Raw genomic sequence first — 27384 nt, forward strand, 5'->3', positions numbered from 1 at the left:
TTTATATAATGTGGCAGGTTTTGCCTACATATATGTATGTGCACCTCATGCATGCTTGGTAGCTGCAGAGGTCATAAGGGAGCATCAGTGCATTTGGAACTGGAATTGCATATGGCTGTGACTACCATGTCGGGGCTGGCGATCAAAAGCAAGTCCTTTGCAAGAGCAACAAGTGCTCTTAGCAGCTGAGCCAGCTCTCCAGCATTCCTTCCCTGAGAGACTTTATAAGAAACAGACACTGTTTAGGAATGCAAATAGTTCTTGTTTGTTGGTGTTATTTTGGGGTTAGAATCTCACTACAGATCCCAGGCTGGCCTGGAACTTGTTTTGAAACTCAGGTTGGCCGGCCTTGAATTATTACTGATCCTCCTGCCCAAGACTCCCAAGTACTGGGATTACAGAAATGGACCTATAATTCTTTAAAATATATATATATATATGGATGACCTGGAACTCACAGAGATCCGCCTACCTCAGCCTTCTGAGTGCTGGGATTAAAGGTGTGGCACACTACAACCCAGTGCTGAGAGAATTCTTTAATAAGTATACTGCTAATGGAGAAAGCAGGAAGCATTCTTTCCCCTCGTTAACAAATAAACATCAATTTATTTGTCAGAGTGGGCAGTTGTTGAGTATTCTAGCAGTGCCTAGGGGTGCCCTGTCCTTCAGAAGACACAGAGGAACTGGAGGCCATGAAATTCCTTGAAGGGAATAGCATGGTGGGGATAAGTAGAGGGTGGTTGTGGTCAAAGCAATTAGCCTTGGCAGGGTGGAGTTTCAGTGGCCTTTTTAGAAAGACTACTGCCTGCTAATAATTTGGCCACTTGTATTACATTACTGTTTTTAAAGTATCAGTAGGTGATGCAACTACCACCACCCTGCACTTCATAATGGAGGGAGAATGGATAATAAAGGCGTGCGCCACCACACCCAGATGTCCCAATACCTATGTTTTGAAAAGCATCAAAAGGCCACCTTTTTGTTGTTTTTCTGCTTTTTTTTTCCTTTGGTTTGTTTTTTTTTGTTTTGTTTTGTTTTTGTTTTTCGAGACAAGGTTTCTCTGTGTAGCCTTGACTGTCCTAAACTTGCTTTGTAGGCCAGGCTGGCCTCGAACTCACAGTGATCCGCCTGCTTCTGCCTCCTGAGTGCTGGGATTAAAGGTGTGTGCCTCGAAGCCCAACTGGTTTTTTTTTTGTTGTTGTTGTTTTGTTTTTTGTTTTTGTTTTTGTTTTTTTGAGAGGGTTTTATGTAATCCTGCCTGGCCTCAAACTTGCTCTGTAGTTATGGATGGATAGTCTTGAATTTCTGTGTCTACTTCCTGAGTCCTGGGATTACCAGTGCATGCCACTAAACCTCATTTTTAAAATAAGTTTTATTTATTTATTATTATTATGTATACAGTGCTCTGCCTGCATATACACCTGCAGGCCAGAAGAGGCCATCAGATCACATTATAGGTGGCTGTGAGTCACCATGTGGTTGCTGGGAATTGAACTCTGGACCTCTGGAAGAGCAGTCAGTGCCTTTAACTGCTGAGCCATCTCTCCAGCCCACCACTACACCTCTTTTATGAGACACCAAAGATCGAACCCAAGGTGTTTGTGCATGCTAAGCAAGTACTCTATCAACTGAGCTCCATCCTCAGCTTCAGGATAAACCTTGAACATTTGATCTTCCTGCCTCAGCCTCCCAAGTACCACTTTAGTCTGCACAGGGAAATTATCTCTCAAAAAACCAAAATCAAACCAAACCAAGCAAATAACAACAGCAACAGAAAGAACTTTTAGGGCCAGATAGATGGCTCAGAGGTTAAGAGCACTGGCTGCACTTCCAGAGGTCTGAATTCAATTCTCAGCAACCACATGGTGGCTCACAACCATCTATAATGTGATCTGCTGCCCTCTTCTGGCCTGCAGGCATACATGCAGGCAGAACACTATACATAATAATAAATAAATCTTTTTCAAAAACAATCTTTAAGTTGGTTTTGAAACAAAACATTGGTTTTGTTCTGGTCTTATAAAAGATTCTTCTTAGCAGTAATTTCTATGTGCTTGGGGCAACCTGGGTCTTTGCCTCAGTGTTTACTGTTGTCAGTTGTTTCCACTGATTTTATTTCTCTCCATTATCAGATACCACGATGCCTAGATTCCTTTTAAAGTATTTATTTATTCTGTGTGTTTATGTATGTGAGTGTGGGCATCTGCGTGCCACAGTCATCTGTGATCTGATGAGTTGTTTCTCATCTTACATCTTATTTTTGAGGCAGAATCTTTCCTTTCGGCCACTGTATTACCTATTTAAGCTTCTAGGCAATTCTCTTGGCTCTACCTCCCACCTTGATTCTCTTCTCTTTAACATCCGTCTCAGTAGGAATGCTGGAGTTACAGGTTTGCATTACCACATTTAGCTTTTTTAGTAAGGGGTCTGGGAATCCAATTCAGGCCACCAGACTTCTGTCTTTACTTCTACCATCTGTCCATCTGCCCTGCTCTAGATATATTTTTTAAACTAAATTGGCTTTTTAAAAGATTTATTTATTTATTTATTTATTATGTATACAATGTCCTGCCTGCATATGTGCCTGCCTACAAGAAGAGGGCACCAGATGGCTGTGAGACACCATGTGGTTGCTGGGAATTGAACTCAGGATCTTTGGAAGAGTAGCCAGTGCTCTTAACCTCTGAGCCATCTCTCCAGCCCCTAAATTGGTTTTTATACAATATATTTTGATTATGTTTGCCCCTTTCCCCAACTCCTCCTAGAATCTAGTATAATCCTCATCTCCCTACCCACCCAACTTTACATACTCTCTCCCTCTCTAAAAAAAAAGTCAGAACAAAACAACCAAAACCAATAAGGCGAAACATCCTTTTGAAATTGACTACATTGCAAGGTTCTCAAAATGCCACTGAATTTATGAACAGTAATTACACCTATATGCAAACCACTTTTTGTCAATTACTTTGATTTCCAGAAGATTTTTTTGAGCCTGCCTACTAGCCCTGTGAGGGAAATGAACTGCATTTGTATTTTGGCAATAAGACGATGTATATATATCTCATCTTATTTCTCCTTCATTTCATACACACACACACACACACACACACACACACACACACACACACACTAGTGACTTGATACAGAAATACCACTCTTGCTTCTGGATTGATGGATAGTATCTCGGCTGCATATAGATAGATATATGTGCCTATCTTAGTCCGTGGGCAAGGAAGATTGGAACTAGGTGTTTTTTGGTTTGCATGTGTGTTTGCCTTTTTTTAATTATTATTATTTATTTATTATCTGTACAGTAAGTATTCTGCCTGCATTTGTGCCCGCAGGCCAGAAGAGGGCACCAAATCTCACTATAGGTGGTCGTGAGGCACCATATGATTTCTGGGAATTGAACTCAGGACCTTTGGAAGAACAATGTTCTTAACCTCTGAGCCATCTCTCCAGCCCACGTGTGTTTGCTTTTTTACTAAATGCAGACTCGCTTACAATTTCTCTCAGCTCTGCTGACTATCCTATATACACAGGAAGCCTAATGCTGCAAGTTACCCCTAAGGCAGGTGTCACTAAAATATTACTCAGAATCCAAGCAGAGTAGCTCATACCTGGAATCTCAAGACAGGAACCTGAGGAGGCAGGGGTCACTAATTTTGAATATAAGGCCACCCCAGGCTACATTGTGAATTCTAGGCCATCCTGGGCTACAAAGTGAGTGAGACTCGATCTCAACAAACAAATAAAAAAGATGACTCAGGAAGTGGGAACCAGGAAATTGGTATGCTAAAATATGGAACGAGTTAAACTTGGGCACATTTATTTCCCTCATCTGAAAATCAAACACTGTAATTCACAACTGCCTTGCAGGGTAATGACTACTGGTAAAACATAGATAATAAGATCTTTGCCATTGGGTTCTGCGGCCATCAGCTAGTCTTATCTTGATTGGAGTATATACATTATGACAACTATGAAGGAAATGCTTTGGGGCAGTGCAGACAGGCAGGCAAGGCTACTCCTGTGAACCAGCCGGGCTGCTTGCTGACTGTGCCCTTCTGGTGCTTAAGGGGAGAGAGTAGGCATTGTCCCTGCCCCCCTCCCCAACTTCCTTCTGGCAAAGAGAAAAGCAGGCATATGGCATGTCCTGTGATGATATCTCTTCTCTCTTGCAACAGTAATCCGGTACAATAGTGACCTGGTTCAGAAATACCACCCTTGCTTCTGGATCGATGGACAGTACCTCTGCTGTTCTCAGACTGCTAAGAATGCTATGGGCTGCCAAATTTTGGAGAACAGGAATGGAAGTAAGATATCTAATCAAAACAAACCCTTTCACCGTGTGTGTGTGTGTGTGTGTGTGTGTGTGTGTGTGTGTGTGTGTGTGTGTGTGTGCCATACAACTCAGTCCCTACCCTTATTTCTTCTTCTTTTGACATTATTTCCATCACACCGGGCAGTGATAGTGCACACCTGTAATCCCAGCACTTGGGAGGCAGAGGCAGGCGGATCTCTGTGAGTTCATGGCCAGCCTGGTCTACAAAGCGAGTCCAGGACAGCCAAGGCTACACAGAGAAATCCTGTCTCAAAAAACAAAAAACAAAACAAGACATTATTTCCATCACAATCTCAAGGGTCTGTCAAATGTAAGGACACAGCACAAATTTTCACATTTTCTACTGCTAGGGGGAGGGACTAGTTAATGGGGCTGAAATCCAGCTGGTGTGACTAGGCACCCTGAATCTCCTTGTGACTTGCCTAAAGGCAGCGTATACAACAACACAGCACAGGACCCTGTCCTTGGGCCTTCTCCTAAAATGCATCTCATAGTATCACTGGCTTCTTGTTTTACAGGCTTAAAACCTGGGAGTTCTCATCGAAAAACGAAAAAGCCCCTTCCTCCTACCCCGGAGGAAGATCAGGTATAAAGGAAAATTACATACAGCTGTGGATTAAATAAAAATTTGTTGTCACTGGGCATGGTGGCACATGCCTTTAATCACAGCACTTATGAGGCAGAGGCAGAGGCAGGTGGATCTCTGTGAGTTTGAGGCCAGCCTGGTCTACAGAGTGAATTCCAGGACAGCCAGAGACCTTGTCTCAAACAAGTAAATGGGTGGTGGTGCACACCTTTGGGAGGCAGAGACAAGCCATCTCTGAGTTTGAGGCCAGCCTGGTTTAATCTATAAAGCAAGTTTCAGGATAACCATAGCTACACAGAAAAACCTTGAAAAACCCTGAGTCAAACAACAACAGCAAAAATCTACTTAGACTTCCTATCAGGTAGCTCTTGGCAACTATTTAATGTAATCACTTACTTTTGAGACAGGGTCCCTTCAAGCATTTCCCAGTGTCCAGCCCTCCATGCAGCATCTGTCACCTCTCAGAACATCTGTGCTGATGTGCATGCATGAAACGCCAAAGTTGAGAAACTCTTTGGCTTAATTATGCACCAGAGACACAGTCTTCTTTAAGAGATATAGTTATATCTCTATTTGAGCTCAGGGAAGTGGATACGGGAATATGTCAACCTGAGAGCAGGACATTTAACCATATTTATAAGATAAAATAACTTATCTTTCTGAAGATAAGAGTGTCGAAACACTCCCCAGGTGGTCTTCATGTGTACCAAGTTGGGCGCACCTTCATGAAGCTTAAGTGGTTGTGGAATGAACATTGACTAAAATGTTTAATATGCCTGATGTGAGTTAGAATGGTTTCTTTCTTCGGCAAACCACAGAGCTGGAAGAAAGAAAGAAAGAAGAGAGGAGAATGCTTGATGACTGGCCCCTTTCTGCTTTTTTCTCCTAACTACACAGATCTTGAAAAAACCACTCCCCCCTGAGCCCACAGCAGCGCCGGTCTCTACAAGTGAGCTGAAAAAGGTTGTGGCCCTTTATGACTATATGCCAATGAATGCAAACGACTTACAATTGCGAAAGGGCGAGGAGTATTTTATCCTGGAGGAGAGCAACCTACCATGGTGGCGAGCACGAGATAAAAATGGGTGAGTGCGTAGAGCCCCTTCTGAGCCATTGCCTGCCCACTCCACCTGCCCACAACCTGCTGCCACACGAGTCTCCTGCTCTGTGTCTGGATCGGGGATTGTTCTCCTCAGGACACAATGAGAACACTCTCCCTTTAAGTATTTCCCAGTGTACAGGTCTCTATCCATCTGTCACCTCTAAGAACATCTGTGGTGATGCACACGCATGCAACGCCAAAGTTGAGAAACTCCACTTTTCGGGCTTAATTATGCATCAGAAACAGTCTTCTTTAAGGGATGTATTTATATGTCTATTTGAGCTCAGGGAAGTGGGTACAGGAGTCTGTCAACCTGAGGGCAAGGACGCACTGCATAATCATATTGTCTCCTCTACAGGCAGGAGGGCTACATCCCTAGTAACTATGTCACTGAAGCAGAGGACTCCATAGAGATGTATGAGTGAGTATGTTTATGTTCTAAGTACACAAACTTCCAGGGGAAACAAAGTACAGTATATACTTTTTTAAAAATCCCCCCCCCTTTTTTGGTTTGTGTTTTGAGACAGGGTTTCTCTGTGTAGTCTTGGCTGGCCTGGAACTTGCTCTGTAGGCCAGAATGGTGAAGAACTCACAGCAATCTGACTGCTTGTGCTTTCTGAGTGTTGGGATTAAAGGCATATGCCACAATAGCCTGCCTTTAAAAAAATATATATATATATATATATATATATATATATATATTTTTTTTTTAACAAGCTTTGTTAGCCGGGCATGGTAGTGCATGCCTTTAATCCCAATGCTTATGAGGCAGAGGCAAATGGATTGCTGTGAGTTCAAGGCCAGCCTGGTCTACAAAGGGAGTCTAGGACAGCCAGGGCTGTTACACAGAGAAACCCTGTCTCGAAAAACCAAAAAATAATAAAATAATAATAATAAATAATAAATAAATAATTAATTAAAAATAAGCTTTGTTTATTTCAAGATAGATATCAAAATTAGTAGCAATTCAGTCAAATGATGCCACCATGCCAAGTTAGTGTCTTGTTAGCATGCCCACTTCCAAATCCCTATACTTATGAGTGCTGGAGAGGTTTTCTGATTCCCAAATTCAAAAGCATCATGCTCAAAGAACTGAAACTCTCACAGGAGACATTTAAAAGCAAAAACCCACCAAAATTGAACCAGTGTCCTTTCTTCACTCATCATTGAAGTAGATTGTCCTTGAGTGAGCCAGTCCCTAAATAAATCCTCCTCCTTGTCGGTCCTCTACTTTCTGTATCCATGCCAACTTGGGCTTTGAAAGGACTAGAGTGCGCTGCATGGATGATTGATAGATCCTTGATAGCAGTTTGAATGAAATGATGGGATCATAGTACCAGTGAGCCCTGGAGGAGGCTCTAACTTCTAATATCCTTGGGCGTAGCCTAGAAGCCAATCAAGTGCACTCTCTTCATAGGTGGTACTCCAAGCACATGACTCGAAGTCAAGCTGAACAACTGCTAAAGCAAGAGGTGAGTAGAGGCCACAAGCAAAAGGCATTTTTTGTGTATAGTAAGCAAAAGCCCAAACTGGCTCCCAGTTCAACCTTTAGATGCACTAAAAGTAAAATGGTGGCATCTTCAACATAGACCTCTAGAGGAAAATCAGGGGTATTCTATTTCCTCTCTCCCGTGTCTGTCCAGGTAGGATGCAAATACAAATACCATTTTCTCTTACAGCAAACTATTTTTGTTGTTGTTGTTGTTGTTGTTGTCTCAGGGAAAAGAAGGAGGTTTCATTGTCAGAGACTCCAGCAAAGCTGGAAAATACACTGTGTCTGTGTTTGCCAAATCTTCAGGGTAAGTGTTGCTGTTCCAATGCCATGGGGACAAAGGCCAAGGGTGGCCTCCCAACACTCCCTTGTGGTTTGTCTCTCTCACTTCCTCAGCCTTCAACTTAAACCTCATCCTACCTCACTCTCCGGGTCCTCCGGTTTCTTGTTCTCAAGTTACTGACTGAATACCATTTCCTCAGGGACCCTCAAGGGGTGATCCGCCATTATGTTGTGTGTTCCACACCACAGAGCCAGTACTACCTGGCTGAGAAACACCTTTTCAGCACCATCCCTGAGCTCATCAACTACCACCAACATAACTCTGCAGGTGAGTACCCAAGCCGGGGGAGAAGGAAGGCCTACAAAGGTGCAGAGAAGCAATTCAAGGCAAAGTGCTGAGAGCAAGTATAGTTAGTGTGTGACTACACAGGGCAGTGGAGGTTACTCGTGAAGTGAATAACTAACTAGTGATGCTGGGATAGGATTCAAGTCACGATGTAATCACACCTCACATCCAATAGGAATTGACTTAAAAAATATGTAATGCTAGGGATTCAAACCCAGCATTTGTAGGCAACTGTCCTACCCCAAAGCAATTTTCTCAACCCTGTTTGGTTTTACTTTTGGGTTTTTTGTTTGTTTGTTTTGGGGTTTTGTTTTGTTTTGTGTGTGTGTGTGTGTGTTTTTTTTTTTTAAACAAAGGTTCTCCAGCCAGGGCAGTGGTGGCATACGCCTTTAAACCCAGCCCTTGGGAGGCAGTGACAGAGCCTTGTCTACAGAGTGAGTTCCAGGACAGCCAAGGTTATATAGAGAAACCCTGTCTCGAAAAATCAAAACGAAGCAAGCAAAAAAATAGCTTCTCTGTGGAGCCCTGGCTATCCTGAAATTTGCTTTGTAGATCAGGCTGGTTGGTCTTGAACTCTGACATCTGGCTTTACTTTTTCTTTCTTAATAAAAAAAAATTATTGCCAGGTATGGTGGTTCAGGCCTTTGATCCCAGCACTCGGGAGGCAGAGGCAGGAGGATCACTGTTTGTTTGACACCAGCTTGGTCTACAGAGTGAGTGGAGGACATCCAAGGCTACACAGAGAAACCCTGTCTCAAAAAAACAAAAAACTTTTTAATTGATTATTTGTGAATTTCACCTCATGTACTACAATCCCACTCATCTCCCGATGCCTTCACATCCACCTTCCACCCTTGCAACCTTGTTCCCAAAAGAAAACAAAAACAAAAATAGAAATAAAAATAAAACAAAATAAAAAATAAACAAACAAAAAAATGTCACCATGGAAGCTGCACGCAGTGTGTCCCCCAGCACACCCTTTTGTCCCCACATCTTTACTTGCATATGTTCATTGCAGTGAGTCATTGGTCTGGTTCGAGGCCTCTGGCTTCTGCTACACTATCAACACTGGATTCTCACCAGGACTCCTCTCACATATCCTGTTGTTACCCTGTGTAATGGAGATCCTGCAGTTTTGGAACTACAGGACCGGCCTCTTCACAAGCTCCAGCAGTTCATAGATGGGGTGGTTGTTGGAGTGGGCCAATTCAGAGCCCTGGATATGGGCCTATGTGGAAGCTGAGTTTGTCAGCCCACCCGCTCTCCTGGGCCTGCACCACTAGGGCCAGCTCTCCCACTTCATGCAGGCAGACAAGGGAAGGGCCAGCTCTCCTGCTTTCATTCCCTAGGGGCTGGATCTCCCCCACCCCCACCACCATGGCCAGCTCTACTGTGCTGTCCAGGTGAGGTAGGGCTCAGTTTACTTTTTGTAAGTGCATAGGCTCTCACTACGTTATTCAGGCTGGCACTGAACTTACTCTGTAGCCCAGGCTACCCTTGAACTCATGACTCTCCTGCTTCAGCTTCCTGAGTTAGGATTACAGGACTGGCAAGACTCTTTCTCCTTCTTCTTCACATATGTTTTTATTATTTTAAATTGGGTGTATTTGGGGGGAGGAGCCTGTGGAGGCCAGAGACATTGGAGTCCCTGGAACTGTAGTTATGTGTGTGGCTGGGAACTGAACTCAGGTCCTCTACAGGAACAACATGTGCTCTTAATCACTGAGCCAGTCCTCCAGCTCCAGGACGGATTACTTACTTGGTGCTAAGGGAAGATAATGAAGGGATGAGTGACTAATGAATCAGATAGTGTTCCCTAGCAACTATTCATGTTCCCACCATGTATTCTTGCAATTCGTTCAGTTCTCAAAGAGAACAAATATCTGAGTCACGATCCTTGGCCTGAAAGAACACTTTAGACAACAGCAGAACAGAGTTGTAAGTGTCCACAGACTAAGACGTGAAAGCCAGGAGATTAGTGAGGCATGAACACTTGGGAATGCTTCGCTGAGAAAGGAGGATGTGACGGAAGCCCAGGCTGGGACATGTGGATATACTCACTAAGGGGATACTACTTTCTATTTTTCTTCATTTTCACATTTTGTTTCTGATTTTATTTTCTTTTGGAATAAGATCTTGCTATTTTTCTTTGTAGCCCAGGCTGGCCTCAAAATCACAGCAATGCTCCTGCCTCAGTCTCCAGACTGAGGAAATTATGGGTGTGAACCACCATCGTATCCAACAATAGGGAATATATTTCAATTATAATCTTCCTCCCTCCCTCCCTCCCTCCCTCCCTTCCTTCCTTCCTTCCTTCCTTCCTTCCTTCCTTCCTTCCTGTGGGTTCTTTCTTGAGGAGGCTGGGCTGAGAATCTGGTTGCAGAGTTTTCTTCAGCCTAGACAGAGTTTCCCTCAGCCTTCAGGAGGCTAGCTGAGGAAGGCTCCGTCTCCAGAACCTGTCACATGGAAGGAGGGAGGGAGCTTTCCAGTCAGATCTCCTAGCTTGAGGGAGCACAGAATGGAGGCACACTTAGCAGGGAGTCCTTGTCCCTTACAGCAGGGGGTGGGGTGAGGTGGGGGATGGGAATGGGGGATGGGGAAAGGGAGCCTCAGACTTAAGAAAAGACCAGAGAACCAAGCTCGCTTGGGCAAAATAAAAACAGCCAAGAGAGTTTTGAAGAGCTAGGTTTTTAATTCACTAAAGTTCTAACCAACTTAAAGATAAAAGAGAGACAAAGACAGAGAGCTAGAACAAAAGAGAGACACAGAGTGCCCTATCCTGGGACCCCTGGGTTTTAAGCCAAGGGTATGCAGGAGTCAGACCATCTCCTAGAGCTTGCCTCTGAGATCGATCCAGGGCAACCTTAATATGTGTTTCTTTAAAGAGCCAGTTTTGGACACCTTTTGGCCTGAAGTCTGTTTCTGAGCTCTAAGTTTACTGGGAGAGGGCGTGTCCTCCACCTACAGACAAAGGTCTACACTTACCTTCTTTTTTCCTCAAAAATTTTGGTGAGGGGAGAAACCTACGGAAAACTCTGTGGGTTGGTGGAGTTTTTTTTTTTTTTTGTTGTTGTTGTTGTTTTTTTGGCATTCAAGATGAATTAGAAAGATTCATACAAAACTGGGCGTGGTGGCGCATGCCTTTAATCCCAACACTCTGGAGGCAGAGGCAGGTGGATCTCTGCGAGTTCGAGGCCAGCTTGGCCTACAGAGAGAGTTCCAGGACAGCCAAGGCTACACAGAGGGACCCTGTCTCGAAAAGCCAGAAAGACAAACTCATACTACAACTGTGAGACTTTCTGATGATACGGATCTGCATGGAATCCCATCGCTGATGCTGACACGGTGACTTCTCTGTTTCAGGACTCATATCCAGGCTGAAATATCCTGTGTCTAAACAAAACAAAAACGCACCTTCTACTGCAGGCCTGGGCTATGGTAACTGCTTATTTCCTTGGAATTGGGTGGACTAGCAGTTATAAGAATTGCCTCAGTAGACCTTACCTTATAGGATGGTCTTAAATTATACTGTTCTGTGCCAGCTGTCTTTAGGAAGGGGTAGAGGGAACCAAGATATTTAACAACTGTCTCCCTCTAGTGGTTCTTTCTGGGACTGCAAAAACAGATTCTTAAAAGGAGTTATCGTTGATGGTTTAAATGTTTACATTTATTTATTTGTGCCTGTGCACACACATGCATTAGCACACACGTGTAGGCCAAATGATAGCCAGTTGATTCTCTCCTTCCATCTCCTTCCAATGTGTGGGTTCAGGGGTTCTAATGCTGGTCTTCAAACTTAGTGGCAAGCACCTTTACCTACAGAGCCATCTCACAAGCCCTGTATATCATGTTAAAGTGTTTCAACATTATCAGTGTGGTGGCGCATGCCTGTAATCCCAGCACTCGGGAGGCTAAGGCTGGCCTGGTCTACAAAGCGAATCCAGGACAGCCAAGGCTACACAGAGAAATCCTGTCTTGAAAAATGAAAAAAAAATTTTAACATCATTTATGAGTTTATTAACTGCCATTATTAACCAAATCATAACTGGATTTCGGAAGCTTGTTTGGTCTGTCTCCTTGCCTTTTGGCCAGCTTTGTACCTAAAATTTTCAGATTTCTCCTACCAGTCATCCTTTCCTCCTGAGATTTACCTGAGCAAAGAAAGGTGGATCAGTACTCCTGAGACTATCCCCTTTCCTGTGCTTCCTACTTACTCCCTAGCGGGGACTCTTATTTATTGTAGTCATTCTATGTGTATGCCCCATCAAAGAATCACAACAAGACTTTGTTGGTAGGATCATGGGAAATTGATCCAAAGGACCTGACCTTCTTGAAGGAGCTGGGAACTGGACAATTCGGGGTAGTGAAATATGGGAAATGGAGGGGCCAATATGACGTGGCCATCAAGATGATCAGAGAAGGCTCCATGTCGGAGGATGAATTCATTGAAGAAGCCAAAGTCATGATGTGAGTTACAGCCTCAATTCAACTCTCACTCCAGTTGTAGAAGGAGTCTAGGAGCTTCAAGGACAGCACACTGTGGTCTAAGGTGACTTACAGTGAGAGGAACATGGGATGGGGTCTGAGGGTTAGCCTTTGGTGGGTCACCTTACAGAACTGCTAAGGTAATCATTTCTCTGACTTCAATACTGGTAGAGAATAGTGTTTGGCATGTATATGGCCCCTCTTAGCAGCGTTGAGGGGTATATGTACAATATTAGACTCGTAAAAGAAAAGATGATTCTAGTTCTACTTTTCGTTCCCCTAAGCTTGGGCTTGTTCCTTGGTCATTTGAGTAGGCTCCAAATCCCTGCCTGCCCCCACATCTGAGGTGCTTTTGGGGTTTCTGATGGGAAGGAAAAAATGACCTTGCTATTATGGTATCTTATTGGATAGTCCATGCTAGGCCAGTCCCTTCCCTCCCCTGCCCCTTTATGACTAGTCTGCAGGGGCAAGATAGGAGGACTACCTCCTTCTCTCTCTTGTAGGAATCTTTCCCACGAGAAGCTTGTGCAGTTGTATGGAGTCTGCACCAAACAGCGCCCCATCTTCATCATCACTGAATACATGGCTAATGGCTGCCTCTTGAACTACTTGAGGGAGATGCGGCACCGCTTCCAGACTCAGCAGCTGCTGGAGATGTGCAAAGATGTCTGTGAAGCGATGGAGTACTTGGAGTCGAAGCAGTTCCTTCACCGAGACCTGGTGAGCTCTCAGAAGGATCCAAGGGGTGGGATGAGCATTGGAAGATACAGCATATGCTGTTGAGGAGGCTTGCAAGTGCCAGCATTGAGCTTTTCTCTAGAAAACAGTACAGATTAAGCATGTGTCCGCTGGCCTGGTGTGGTGGTACACACCTGTAATCCCAGCACTCAGGAGGCAGGGGCAGGCAGATCTTTGTGAGTTCGAGGTCACCCTGGTCTATAAAGCAAGTCCAGAACAGCCAAGACTACACAGAGAAACCCTGTCTCAAAAAGCAAAACAAAGTATGTATCTGCCCCAGTGTTGAGGCCAGTAGTTGTCTCCAGACTCAATTCCAGCAAGCTTGCCACTTGCCCCGAGTCCTTCCCACCTATAAGGGAACAGTACCCATTCTAAATCATTTTTTCCCTGAAACAGGGTTTCTCTGTGTAATGGCCCTGGCTGTCTGTAGCTCACTCTGTAGACCAGGCTGGCCTGGAACTCACAGAGATATACCTGGCTCTACCTCTCAAATGCTAGAATTAAAGGCCCATTCTATATCTTGAGCAGAAGAAAACTCCTTTGTTTCCCAGTGGGACTGTTCCTGGTACAAGGCCACTATTTGGTTACATCAGATTCACAAACACGACTCATGGATACATTTTGATCTACTTTTTCGTTCTTTTTTTTTTCTCTATTTTATTTCATTTTGAGACAGGGTTTCATGTAGCCTAGGTTGGCTTTGGACTTCTGATCCCTCTCTCTCCACTCCCAAGTGCTAGGATTATAGGAGTACACCCCCACCTCTTGTTTAAGCAGTGCTGGGAACTGAACCTAGAGCTTTGTACATGCTAGTCAAGCGTTCTACCGACTGACCACATCTCCAGTCCTCTTGTGACTTAAAAAGTGTTTTAGTATGGTTAACAAATCCTTGTGTAAAGTCCTGGCTGTCCTGGAACTTGCTTTGTATGCAAGGCTGGCCTTGAACCTACAGAGATATTCCTGCCTTTGCCTTCTAAGGGCTGGGATTAAAGGCGTGCACTACCAGTACCTCTCCCTAGTTAACAAATCCATAAAGAGGAATATTTTATATTTAAAAAAAAAACAACTTTACTTTCCAGATTCTCTGAAAAGTCTAAACTAGCTGAGAAGACAAGACCCCAAATCCCACTGCCCATGCTAATAGTCTCCTGGAGCTGGGGCGCAGCTCTCCGCTTCATGCTGGGTTTGTGTGGCCCACTTTCTGCAGTCTCCACCCACCCCCACTTCACTGTTTCCTTGCCTGCTCAGCTCCTGGAGGCCTCAGTTTGCGCTTCTGTTTCTTTCAGCCAGAGGAAGACTCAAATTGCCCTATTCTCCCTGCCCAACAGGCAGAAAACAACACACACTTGCCCAGCGTTTCTTCTGAATTCTCTTAGCAGTTCAGTGGACTGGAGTTCTCCACAGGAATGAAATTGCTCTGCGTGCTTTATCTTAGGACCGCTTAGCAGATTGCTCTCCATGTGAAGGGAATGTGGCAAAGTTTCTCAGAATCATAAGTATGCCTCATAATCTCAGCCCTTTTGAGACTGAAACAGGAAGATTCCCACGAGTTTGAGGACAGCCTGAGCTACATAGAGAGTTCTCCGTCAGCCTGGAGTACAGAATAAGCCCCTGCCCCTTACAAAATAACTAAGAGCAAGGGAGATGGCTTTGCTGGTAACATGCCTACAGAAGAGAAAAAGCCAAACAAACCCAAGTTCAAATGCCCAGCACCCATACAAAAGCCAGGAATAGCAGCATGCATCTGTAATCCCAGCACTAGGGCACTGGGGAGAGAGACAGGCAGATCCCTAGAGCTCATTGCCCAGCCTAGCTCTAGGCTCAGTGACTCTGTCTCAAGGAATAAAGTAGAGAATAATTAAGGAAGACACTTGACATCAACTTCTGGCTTACACACACACACACACACACACACACACACACACACACACGGTCTTCAGTAGCATCAAATAATAGTTATTAGGTGGAAGATGCTTTTAGCTGAAGACCATGCATCTTCCCAGTAGCAGAAGCTTTACATTTCTAATCTAAGGCCAAGGATACAGTCTCAAGGTATCTGTTGTGTTGTAGGCAGCTCGAAACTGTTTGGTAAATGATCAAGGAGTTGTGAAAGTATCTGACTTTGGCTTGTCTAGGTGAGTGTACCTTTTTCATCTTTCTATTTGTTATTTATTTTGGCAAAGGGGTTATGGTATGTGGGCCATGTTGGTGCTAAACTCATGAGTCTTCTGCCTTGCTTAAGCCTCTCCACTGTTGGGATTACAGGCATGGTCACTGCATCTGATTTTTATCATCCAATTTAAATGTGAAAACAGCACAGATTAAACAAGGGCACACTATAATTGTTAATCTCTTTGTTTTCTTTTTTTTTCTGTTCTTTGTGTTTTGTTTTGTTTTGTTTTTGTTTTTGTTTTTGTTTTTTGTTTTTTCAGACAGGGTCTCTTTATGTAGCCCTGGCTATCCTGGAGTTCACTATGTAGAACAGTGCCTGGCCTTTCTGTTCTCAGTATAGTGTCTTCTAACATCTGAATGCTTTGTCTCTTATTCTGAATTATTTAGGTCACTCCTTTCATTTTTCCTTATATTTCTTATCTTTTTATTTTTTTAGACAAAGCCTCCCTTTAGCCCAGTCTGGAACTCACTTGGTAGCCTAGGCTGGTCCGGAATTCACTGTGTAGCCCAGGCCGGTCTGAAACTCACAGCAATCCTCCACCATTATCTTGCCTTAGGTTCTTGACTCAAGCGCTGGAGTCCTGGGACTCCAGGCATGAGCCACCACCCCAGCTTCATCCTTTCCTTTATTGTTGTATCCCTGTTCTCCTTTCCTTTTTTTTCCCTCTGCACCCTTCCTTCCCTTTCTCATCTTTATCCTATTTCCCCAATACCTTAGCTTTCTTAAGCTGCTGACTTTCCTTCATTGCTCTTTTCTTGCTCTAACCCTTACTGGCTACTTCAGAATGAAAGAAAAGGGGAAGAAAAAAATTCAGGGAAAGGAAAACGTAGAGTAGAGAAGAGAAAAGGAGTCCTTATTAGGCTTCCCCCCTGTTTATTATCGTTGTAATCATATTATCAATCAGGAAAGCTAAATTAGAAGTCCAGATGGGAACTGAGCCTGTTGGCACAGGCTTGTAATCCCAGCTACTCGGGAGGCTCAAGAAGTCTCATGATTGACAACTCAAGGCCAATTTATGCAGTTTACTGAGACACTGTCTACAGTGTTTATTAAAGTACAAAAAAAGGACTAGAAGGTGTATATCACTAGTAGTGTGCTAGTCTAGCATGTGCAAAGATCTTGGCTCAGCAACACAGAAGGCAAATAAATACTTTTATAAAGAGAAAGAAAGGACAACAGAGTTTTTGTTAAAAGTAACATTTGCAAAAGGCATTGGCTGGCCAGCAGAGACTTTTGAGAAAGAATGTAACTATGAATCTGTGCGGCCTCCACGGGTGTGTTGAGAAGTCCCAGGCACATATCAAGCTGTCTAAATCTTAATGGCAACAAGTCTTGAATCCCTTGCAGGTATGTCCTGGATGATGAATATACCAGTTCTGTAGGCTCCAAATTTCCAGTCCGGTGGTCTCCACCAGAAGTGCTAATGTATAGCAAGTTCAGCAGCAAATCTGACATTTGGGCTTTTGGTAAGTAGATAAGAACATACAGATTAGGGTAGAGAGATGGCTCTGTGGGTAAACTGCTTCTCATGCAAGCTTGACAACCTGAGTTCAATCCTCAGCACCCACCTAAACGCAGGAAGCAGTAGAGAATACAGGCACTTGTAATCCCACTATGCCCCTACCCTATGCAGATAGGAGGCAGAGACTGGAGAAGCCCAAGTAGCTCATGGGCCAGCTAGCATGTAGAATGTACAAGAAGAAACAGCAAGGGGGACCTCGTCTCAAATGAGGTTAGAAGATAAGGATCAATCCCCGGGGTTGGTGTCTGACCTTCACGGTATGGTATGCTGCAAGTGCTCGAGTGTGTGTACACACACACACACACACACACACACACACACACACACACACACAGTGTGGGGATGGATGGAGGTAAAGGTGAAGAGAGAATATAGATTAAAGAGCTGAAAGAAGAACATAGTGGGAGAGTTTAAACTTGCATTCCTGTTATCATCCATTTGATCCTTGCGTGTTTCTGTGCCCAGAACCACAAGCGTATCCAAGGACAAACGCAGCTAGCTGGACAGTAGCTCTGTCTTCCTAGAATTCCAATATATCCTGGGAAACAAACTGCTCATTATTCAACAGCTTCTGCATACTGATTATGTACTAGGCATTCTGCCAGACCCTGAAGCTACCAAAGCGAACAAGACACAGTTTCTCTTCTAGAGTGACTAATGGTCTAGCATAGGGCAACCCTGATAGTCAGCAGCGCAGCCAGGGCTATGGCCGAATTCTGGACAAAATGCAAAATTCACAGAGGGAGAACTCAGCTTATTCTAATCTTGGAGGTTCATCCAAAAGGATATGGCTCCAAGTTTTGGAAAAAGACTGAATACACTTCTCTTTTTTCTTTCTTTCTTTTTTTTTTTTTACCTTCTAGGGGTTTTAATGTGGGAAATTTACTCCCTGGGGAAAATGCCATATGAGAGATTTACTAACAGTGAGACAGCAGAACACATTGCTCAAGGCTTACGTCTATACAGGCCTCATCTGGCATCAGAGAGGGTATATACCATCATGTACAGCTGCTGGCATGAGGTAAGTGCTGTAGTGGACCCTCTTAAATTATTCCCTTGAACTTAATTTCACACTTAGCTGGCCAGTCCCCAGGCTCCACGGTCACATGTCAGCTGGGCATAGACTTAGAGCTGCACATGCTTTCTCACTCTAGCTTGCACCCCAGTCCTCTGATGGCCTTTCTATGCCCACCCTAATCCTCAATAGAGTATCATTAGCAGATCCTAATACTGGTTTCAGCTTTAATAGTAGGGGAGTTTATGGGACCAAAGTTACTCATTTAAGGGAACGGATGTTACAAAGTTAAGAGGTGGTGACACACACCTTTGATCCCAAAACAACCAAGCGAGCAAACAAGCAAGCAAGCAAGCAAACAAACAAAACCCAATGCAAACCAACAAACAAAAAAGTCTGGGACTCACCTAGGAGTGTTTGACCCTTCTTTTATTTCACTAGCTGCCAACCTTTTCTCGTTGAGGTTGCTAAACGAGATGTAAAAAACAAAAAACAAAAAACATGTAACCTAAAAGGGACCTAAAATAGTCTTTGTTTGTCTGCTTTGGTTTTTGGATTTTCTTCTCAAATATTTTAAAATTATTTTATTATTTTGTGTATGAGTGTTTTGCTTGTATGTATATCTGTGCAGGGCACTCATGCCTGATGCCCATGGAGGCCAGAAGAAGGCATCAGATCCCCTGGAACTGGAGTTACAGACAGTTGTGAGACACCATGTGGGTGCTGGGAATCAAACCTGGGTCTGCTGGAAGAGCAATCAGTGCTCTAAATACCTGTGTCATCTCTCTAGCTTGTTGCGGGTTTTAAAATTTTTTATTTTTATTATAGATTTTGAGGAGGTGCAGTTGTACTATTTTGAAGATAATGATCATGTTTCACTATTCTAAAACTGCTTTGCTGGGGCTGCGGAATGTGGCTCAATTGGTAGAGTACTTACCTAAGTACAAATGAAGCCATGCTTTGGTCCCCAGGACTACATAAGCCAGATGTGTGGTTACAGATGTTTGAGGCTTGGTCTCCAATTGTCAGGCTGGCCTCAAACTCATTATGTAGCTAACGTTGACTTTCAACTTCTGGATCTTATCTCCCAAGTGCTGGCTGGAGTCACAGGCATGCATTACATGTCCTATTCCTAAGAACATATTTTAGCTTTAAAAACAAAACAAAACAAAACAGAGCCTTTCAGCATAGCCCCGGCAGTCCTGGAACATACTTTATAGACCAGGTCAACATTGAACTACCAGTCTCTGCCTCCCAAGTGTGAGGATTAAAGGCTTGTGCCACCATGCTCAGCCTCCTAAGGAATTTTAATTTTTAAATTAAATTTTTTTTTGAGACAGGGTTTTTCTGGCTGGAGTCACAGGCATGCATTACATGTCCTCCTAAGGATAATTTTTAGGTTTTGCATTGAAACAGAATCTCTCAACATAGCCCTGGCTGTCCTAGACTGTTTGTAGACCAGGCTTTGAACTCACAGTGATCCACCTGCCTCTGCCTCCCAAGTGCCGGGAAGGAATTACAAAAAATATAAATTACTGGGCTTCTTTCCCAGAGAGTCTGGATACGTACATCTATGGAACACAGAAATCCTTTCAAGTTCCCAAGAGCTCCTGATATGTGTCTAGTTTTGAAAACCAATTGAATACTGTGAAATTGATGACCCCTCAGTTCTGACAGATTGAGGTCATTCTGTCATGAATAGTTCCTGAACTATCAAATGCATCAGAGATAACTTGGCCTATGTAGTCCCAACACTCCGGAATCTGGGGCCAGAGGGTTTGTCATGAGTTTTAGGCTAGCCTGGGCTACATATTGTATTCCAGGGTAACCTGGGATATAGAGTGACATCCTATCTCAAAACAAACAACAAAAAAACTGAAACAAATTTTCTTTATAAAAAATACCAAATCTCAGCCAGGCATGGTAACACATGCCTTTAATCTCACTACTTGCAAGGCAGAAGCATGCATTTCTCTGTGGGCTCGAGGCCAGCCTGGTCTACAAAGCGAGTCTAGGACAGCCAGGACAGCCAGGGCTATATAGAGAGACCCTGTCTCAAAACAAAAAGAACAAACCAAAAATGACTTAGTTCAAGAGCTCGCCAAAAGAGCCTTAATCTGACTGGATCTCCAAAAGAGTCATAATCTTAAAGTTAGACTAACAAAAGCCCTGGCTGCTGAGGGGTCCAGTCTAGGCTAACAGTCTGTGGCTTTGCAAAGTCCTTAGTTCATTTAGCTTTGTAAAGGCAGAAAGTGCATTTGGAACCTAGCTAAACATTATCCCTGCTTACAGGTCTGTTCTGCCAACCAGTTAATCACACTTGATAGTCATCCTCATTTCAAGGTCTGAAATAATGAGATAGTGTGTATACATTTGCTTGTTTGTTTTGTTTTTTGAGACAGGGTTTCTCTGTGTAGCCTTGACTATCCTAGACTCACTTTGTAGACCAGGCTGGCCTCGAACCCACAATGATCCGCCTGCCTCTGCCTCTCAAGTGCTGGGATTAAAGGCCTGCGTCACTACCGCCCGGCATGTGTATACATTTGCAATGAACTTATCTTCAGCTTTAATCAGCCCATCAGCTTAATTTGAAATTTGTTCTTATCACACAAATAATTTGAGCTGTGCTGGGCAGTTGGGGGCCCATGCTTTTACTCCCAGAAGAGGCAAGAGGATCTCTCAGAGTTCAAGGGCAGTCTGGTCTACAAAAGAGTAAGCCTAGAATCATTTGTAGAATAGCCAGGTGAAAATGGAGATTAAAAAGTCCTTGCTCGGTTTCTGGAAAGAGATGCAAGGGAGAAGTAAAGGCAAAAGTTGTTAGCGTTATGGACTGGGGCAATGGCTCAGTGGTTAAGAGAACTGGCTGTGCTTCCAGAAGTCCTGGGTTCACCCTCATGGCAGTTCACAACTGTCCGTAACTCCAGTTCCAGGGGATGTGACACCTTCACACAGACCAATGTGCAGGCAGAATAAAAAAAAAAATCTTGAGTTGCTAAGGTGAAAAACACAGAAGGACTTTACGGAGACCTGCTATTTCATTTCTCTTCTGTGTGTGTGTGTGTGTGTGTGTGTGTGTGTGTGTGTGTGTGTGTGTTATGATGAAGATAGACTGCTAGGCACTTAGTATACACTTAATAAGCATTAATACTTTGTGATCTACTACTGGGTTCCCTGTGGCTTCTGGATTCTACATTGTAACACTGTCCATTTTCTTTGGTTTTAGAAGGCAGATGAACGCCCTAGTTTCAAAATTCTCTTGAGTAACATTCTAGATGTCATGGATGAAGAATCCTGAGCTGGCTGAGAAGCTTCGTGGATTTACTCCTTCCTCTCTCCTACAAGCCCTAATTCCACTTTTCCTGAGGAGCTCCCAGGCTCCCAGGCTCTGCAGCCTTCCAGGCTCCTACAGAATACATAAAGGCCCCTGGTGCATCTAGGAATGCTTCTGCACATCTAGGCATGCCTTTCTTCTTTCATTCCCCGGCATAATGCTTCCGGAAAAAAAAAAGGCCAAGGGCTTTCTGTGCCCTGTATTACCCATAACTTCAAGACTGGTAACAGACTGAATTTGGGATGGAAACATTTGGGGGAAGGGAAAGATGTAAATAGCCCCACTAGTTGTGTTAAGCATACTGCCCCATATTTTTCATATTTCAAGTTATTGGTTAAGTGTTAAGAGGTTTTTTTGGGCGGGAGGGGAGGCAGGACAGCCTGGAATGGTGCCAATAAAATGGGAGGGGTTGTTTTAATACAATAAAATTACTGGAAAGAGTAAAGGTATCTCCTGTTTTAATTTAAAATCATGCAGCCGCCTGAAGCTCTGTAAAGTCCTTCTGTGTTTTTCACCTTAGCAACTCAAGATTTTTTTATATTCTGTCTGAGAATTGCAGAAAAGCTTGTGTCATTGTTTGGCGTATTGCTAATCTGAAACTCTACAGAACTCACATTTCACTAATCTTTCTCTTGTGTAAAGTGTGCCTTCCGCCTTTAATCCCAGCACTCGGGAGGCACAGGCAGGTGGATCTCTGGGAGTTCGAGGCCACCCTGGTCTACCAAGTGAGTCCAGGACAGCTAAGGCTACACAGAGAAAGCCTGTCTCGAAAAACCAATAAATAAGTAAATACATTTTAAAACATAAAGTGTGTCTTCGAATTCTACACGAATTCAACAAATCTTCCACAGTGCTTGGCACACAGTAGACATATACTATCATTTGAATAAATCTAAAAATTAGAAATAAACTCAGCCAGAGCCTCATTAAACTACATCTCAAGGAAAATTCAAAGAACTGAGTGGATCCCAGGGCCCAGGAAAGCTGGCTACCTCTCAGAAGAATTCTGCCTTGGTGTAAAGCCCCAGCTAAAAAAGCGCGGGCCAATTTGGAAGTGGGCGGGGCGGAGTGGAAGGGCCCGCCTTTCACTGGATCATGTGATGTGAAGTAACTTCCTCTTTTCCTTTCCGCTACTCTTTTCTTTTTGTATTTTCGCTCCGGCAGCGTGAGGGCATTTCAAACAACTGGCAGGGCGCTACCGCGGGGTTGTGACTGCTCCTGCCAGTACGGACAGTGGAACGCTGTCGCTTGAAGGGAGGGGCTCGCGGTGCCGGCCGGACGCTTACCTCGCGCAGTCGCAGTGAGCTCACAGGGGGCGTTCCCCGAGGCGGGGGCGGGGAGGCGGGCGGGGGGGGGGAGGTTGTAGTTCCGGTTCCGTCACCCAGACACGTGAAGGTCGGCGAGTAGGTTGTGTGCACCCTTCGGCCCGCGTGGTCGCGCCGGGATGGATTCCTCCGCCGCCTCTTCGGGCACGGGTTTGGGCGCCGTGGACCCTCAGCTGCAGCATTTCATCGAGGTGGAGACGCAGAAACAGCGCTTTCAGCAGCTGGTGCATCAGATGACGGAACTTTGCTGGGTGAGGAGCTCGGAACAGGACACAGTGGCTACTTTGCCCGTGTCCTTGCCCCCACGGGACTTGCTAGGATGTCAGGGATTCCAGAGTGAGTGGTCTTGCCCGCACTCTGGGTTCTTGGATTCCTTAGGCCGAGCCGGGAGGGACCACGGTGACTTCTCAGGGAGACCGGAGGTGCAAAGGATTTGGAGCCACAGGCTTACACCGCTGTCCCACCCAGCACCCAGAGGTACCTGAGGTTGAAGCTGCTTAGTGCTGGACACTGCTTAGTGTTCAACAGTAAGACTGCCTGGAATCCGCAGTCCTGGGATTTTAGAGAACTGGAATCCTAGGGAGTCCATGACTGTTAATTTCTGGACTCCTCGGGACTTACTTTGCTCAGTTAGAACCCTCCTGACAAGCGGCTTTTTCATTAAGTATAAAAGTGGCATAATCTCTCCTAACATGCACATGTATTTGCTGTCACGGTGAGTTGTGTAATACCAAGCCATTAAGGTTTGAAGGTTGAGAAATTGAGTCTGCTCAATGAGGGGACTTTGGCAGAGGGGCAGAAGGCGTTTGTAGCTGAGATCAAGGTGTTGTGGTTGCCAAGGGCAGCACAGTGCCCTCCTGTGACAAAAACTTCAGAGGCCAAGGATAATAGTCTTTGGAATAGCAGAGACTTTAAAACTCGTGTATAAAGCAGAGAGGTTTGAAAGAAATGCATTCTAAAAGCTTCAGACTGTGTGCAGGCATTGATTTACCTGGTCCTTTTCCTGTAAACTTATGTTACTGAGCTGTGCTCTTTAAAAATGTTCCATTAATTCTGGTTTGCCTTGGATCAGAGTTTTTTTTTTTTTTAAAGCAAGGTTTCCTGTATTCCAGGCTGGCCTTACTCTGAATGGACAACTGACAATAGCAAAAAGTGACCTTGAACTCCTGGTTTTCCGGCCTCCTCCACCTTTCAAGTACTCTCTGTACGTTCTGGCTGGCCTGGAACTTCGAGCTCCTCCTGCCTCTGCCTCCTGACTCGTGGGATCTTGTTTTACCACCAAGATAAGATAGATCCTGCTACTTAAAAAAGTCTTTGATTCATTTTATGCACTTGGGAAGTGGGTGTGGTTAGGGACTGTTAAAGACTTATTGAGTGGTGCCATACACTTTTTGTCCTAGCAGAGAAAGGGAGGCAGTTCGAGGCCAGCCTGGTTTGCAGAGTGGGTTCCAGGACAGCCAGGGCTACAAACAAGAAAAGAATGAGCTAAGAGAGGGATTTAGTTTTCTCAATGCTATAGCCACTAGTAAGTTGTGCATGCTCCAGTAAAAGACCCCTATACCTATGCTCATGCAAGCAACTCAGATTAGAATTCAGTGGATAATAAAGGATATACAGTAGGGTGAGGAATTGTTGGGAAGTAGAGGGGGTGAGACAGTAATGGCAAATATGATCGAATTATATTATATACAGGTGTGAAATTGTCAAAGCAATTTGTAAAAATCTGAACTACAGGACCTTTTAAAAGAAAACATCAAATTTTCAGCGCTCCTGAGGGGACGCATGAGCCTTTCGTGTGTTGGTAAGGATGGTACAGTCCCAGAACTTGGAAACAGAGACAAAAGGATCGCAATTTTCAGGTCATCCAGCCCAAGTCTTGTCTCAAAAGACAGACAGATAACTATCATAAATAAACAGGATTATAGAATGTTGGTTTATAGATTTATTTTATTGGTTTTATTTAGGATACCTAACTGATTTTGTCCTTTAATAATTTTCTTTCACAGTTCATTTAAAGGCGTTTAATGTCAGCACCATTGTATGTAGTGATACAATCCAATCTAGAAAAAAGTTTTTGGGTGTTTTGTTTTTTGTTTTCCTTTGGTGGTGGGAGTTGAGACAGGGTTTCCCCGTGTAGCTCTGATTGGCCTTGAACTCAGATCCACCTGCCTCTGCTGGGATTAAAGGTGTGTGCTACCTCTCACCAAAAGGTTATTTCACTTGAATTTTTGCTACTTTTCTCACTGTGTTATATCAGTGTGTGCCATTTTCTGGTTCCCTGACTTTGAGCAAACTCTGCCAGGTTTTCCACTTGTAAAGTGAGGACTGATAATGGTGTCTGTGTCATTGCCTTGTTGCAAAATGGAAGCCTGTGTCCTATTGCTTAACGATTGGTAAGATGCCAAATGTGAACATTTTTATATTAATTTTTTTAGATCAGCATAAAAGTCATGGGCTTTATCATGTACAAGGTCTTTTTTAAATTATTATGCTTTGCTCTCTTTTTTTCTAAAGATGTATTTATTATGCTTGCATGTAATGCCTGCAGGCCGGAAGGGGGCACCACATCTCATTATAGTTGTGAGCCACCATGTGGTTGCTGGGAATTGAACTCAGGACCTCTGGAAGAGCAGCCAGTGCTCTTATCCTCTGAGCCACCTCTCCAGCCCAAAATGTGTTCTTTTAACACGTTTATTTCTTGCCTTCCTTCAATTCCTTTCTTTCCTCGTGGTCTTCTAGTTACATCATACACATAGAAACACAATCTTAAACTAGGTGCCAGAGGTAAGAGAAAACTGGTCTAAATGTATTAACAAATCACACAGTTTAGGTGGGACTATTTCTATAAGCAAAAGACCTTTATTTGAAAGTTCCCTTTGTGATTCTGGTTCTTGTTCTGAACAGGAGAAGTGCATGGATAAGCCTGGGCCAAAGTTGGACAGTCGGGCTGAGGCCTGTTTTGTGAACTGCGTTGAGCGCTTCATTGATACGAGCCAATTCATCTTGAACCGACTGGAGCAGACCCAGAAGTCCAAACCTGTCTTCTCAGAAAGCCTTTCTGACTGATCTCAGCATTACCTCTCTGGAAAAGTAGTTCAAGAAATGAAGAGCTGCTGATGGGATGGTTGAAGAAATGGCTGTGGGTGGGATTGACTCCCAGTTTGTTTTATCATCTTGGGACATCTTGTCACCTGAGAATGAACAAAGACCAATTTTTAATGTATGGAAGTTGAGAGTCATGCATATTTGGTTGTGTTCGTAAAGCTAAGCCTGTGAAAATAATTAACAGATTATGAGATGCGTATTACTGTACACGGGACTATGCTTTCTCAAGGTCCCTTAACTGCTTTCTATAATTTGGATAGTGGAAATGCTTTCTATAACTTGATAGTGGGACCACATACGGTAAATCTCTATTTGTATTATAGATTCATTTCTGACTTTTTAGGGAGTTCTTTGTGTCCGAAAAAGCAACAGTGGAGAACTATCCTGGCACTGTTTTATTGTGAGCTTTTGTTCAAGTTCGCCTTTCGGAGCTGAATTCTACGGTGTGTTCATGCAATCTAGCATGTTAGGCTGTCTCTCTCCCTTATACTGTGATTTACTTAAATATCAAGTAGAAAATATGGACTCAAGGTAGAGCAGGCAGCCTGAGAATCCAGAGGGCTTTCCTTATACAGGAATCTAGATCACGAGCTTTAGTCACACTCCCAGACAACCACAGGAAGAAGCTAACTCACTTTGTATATCAGGATAGAAAACATTCACAGATGTGCTGAAATGCTAACGATTTAAGCCAGTCAAAAACTAACAGCAGTTTCAGGTGGAGGTGCATGCCTGCTGTTACTCATAAATTCCAGCAACTGCATTCTTTTGGTCTCTGAAATAAAAGCTCGCAAGTTCAGCTCTGTGAGGCTTTCTATTTGGAATTTTATCTGCTTCTCAGGTTTTATGTAGGCTCATTCCAAGGCAACTGTGCTTTCTGTCCTAGACAGCCCTGAAGTTTTTGTGGGAAGAAAATACTTTGAGGTGAGAAGGGAAAAACTGTTCTGTGCTAACACTTTAGGTCCCTGATAGAAGAGCTTTTGTTGAATTCCTCTCATTTGTAAATTCTCCCACTACAGTGTAGATTTAAAAGAACAGTGCAGGCTGAAGATGGCTCAGTGGTTAAGAGTGCTGACTGTTCTTCCAGAGGTCCTGAGTTCAATTCCCAGCAATCACATGGTGGCTCACAACCATCTATAATGTGATCTGATCCCCTTTTCTGGCCTGCAGGTGCACATGCAGGCAGAGCACTATATACATTATAAATAAGTAAGTCTTTTAAAAAAAATAAAAGTGGACAAATCCACACTTCTGCTGTTTCTTTATATAGGCACTACAAGGATAGTTTTGCAAATTGTGATGAGTATATATGTCAGCAAACAAGTGCCTTTTCCAACCTAGACTCAGGGATTCAATAGAACCAGCCCTAAGGCTAAGAGGTTAGTTCTAGCCAAGAGAGGCAGGAAGAAGGCCATAAAGATATCCATGTAGTAAATTCCATTAAGAAACAGCACAGGGGACAAAAGAGATTGCTCAGTTGGCTATTGTAGAGAACCCAGGTTAATTTCCCAGCATTTGTATGGCGGCTCACAACCAT

General features: G+C 43.8%; 2 protein-coding genes and 1 long non-coding RNA gene across 3 annotated transcripts in view; 2 read left to right on the plus strand and 1 right to left on the minus strand.

The window, feature by feature from the left end:
• Positions 1-21903, plus strand: part of BTK (Bruton tyrosine kinase) — a 45187-nt gene extending 23284 nt beyond the window's left edge. Inside the window, exons 6-19 of the mRNA XM_084788458.1 lie at positions 4188-4316; positions 4864-4931; positions 5829-6016; positions 6392-6454; positions 7451-7505; positions 7753-7832; positions 8008-8135; positions 11517-11591; positions 12449-12620; positions 13142-13358; positions 15447-15511; positions 16897-17015; positions 17935-18092; positions 21310-21903. Coding sequence (XP_084644584.1) covers positions 4188-4316; positions 4864-4931; positions 5829-6016; positions 6392-6454; positions 7451-7505; positions 7753-7832; positions 8008-8135; positions 11517-11591; positions 12449-12620; positions 13142-13358; positions 15447-15511; positions 16897-17015; positions 17935-18092; positions 21310-21381 — 1589 coding nt within the window. The 3' untranslated portion in view covers positions 21382-21903. The remainder of the gene's footprint in view (positions 1-4187; positions 4317-4863; positions 4932-5828; positions 6017-6391; positions 6455-7450; positions 7506-7752; positions 7833-8007; positions 8136-11516; positions 11592-12448; positions 12621-13141; positions 13359-15446; positions 15512-16896; positions 17016-17934; positions 18093-21309) is intronic.
• LOC311601102 lies at positions 4938-22763 on the minus strand. The gene is made up of 4 exons (XR_014780461.1): positions 22704-22763; positions 19024-19218; positions 18494-18553; positions 4938-5751 (listed from the first exon to the last, which is right to left on the minus strand). It is a non-coding gene; the product is annotated as an uncharacterized lncRNA (long non-coding RNA).
• A 6-nt stretch (positions 22764-22769) lies between these two features.
• TIMM8A (translocase of inner mitochondrial membrane 8A) lies at positions 22770-26652 on the plus strand. Its single transcript, XM_084788476.1, has 2 exons — positions 22770-22993; positions 25647-26652. The coding sequence occupies exons 1-2, from the start codon at positions 22862-22864 to the stop codon at positions 25806-25808; spliced, it is 294 nt and encodes a 97-aa protein (XP_084644602.1). The 5' UTR covers positions 22770-22861; the 3' UTR covers positions 25809-26652.
• Positions 26653-27384: the final 732 nt, after the last annotated feature.

This window comes from Acomys minous (genome assembly GCF_964271855.1).
Source record: "Acomys minous genome assembly, chromosome: 7".
Classification (NCBI taxonomy): domain Eukaryota; kingdom Metazoa; phylum Chordata; class Mammalia; order Rodentia; family Muridae; genus Acomys; species Acomys minous.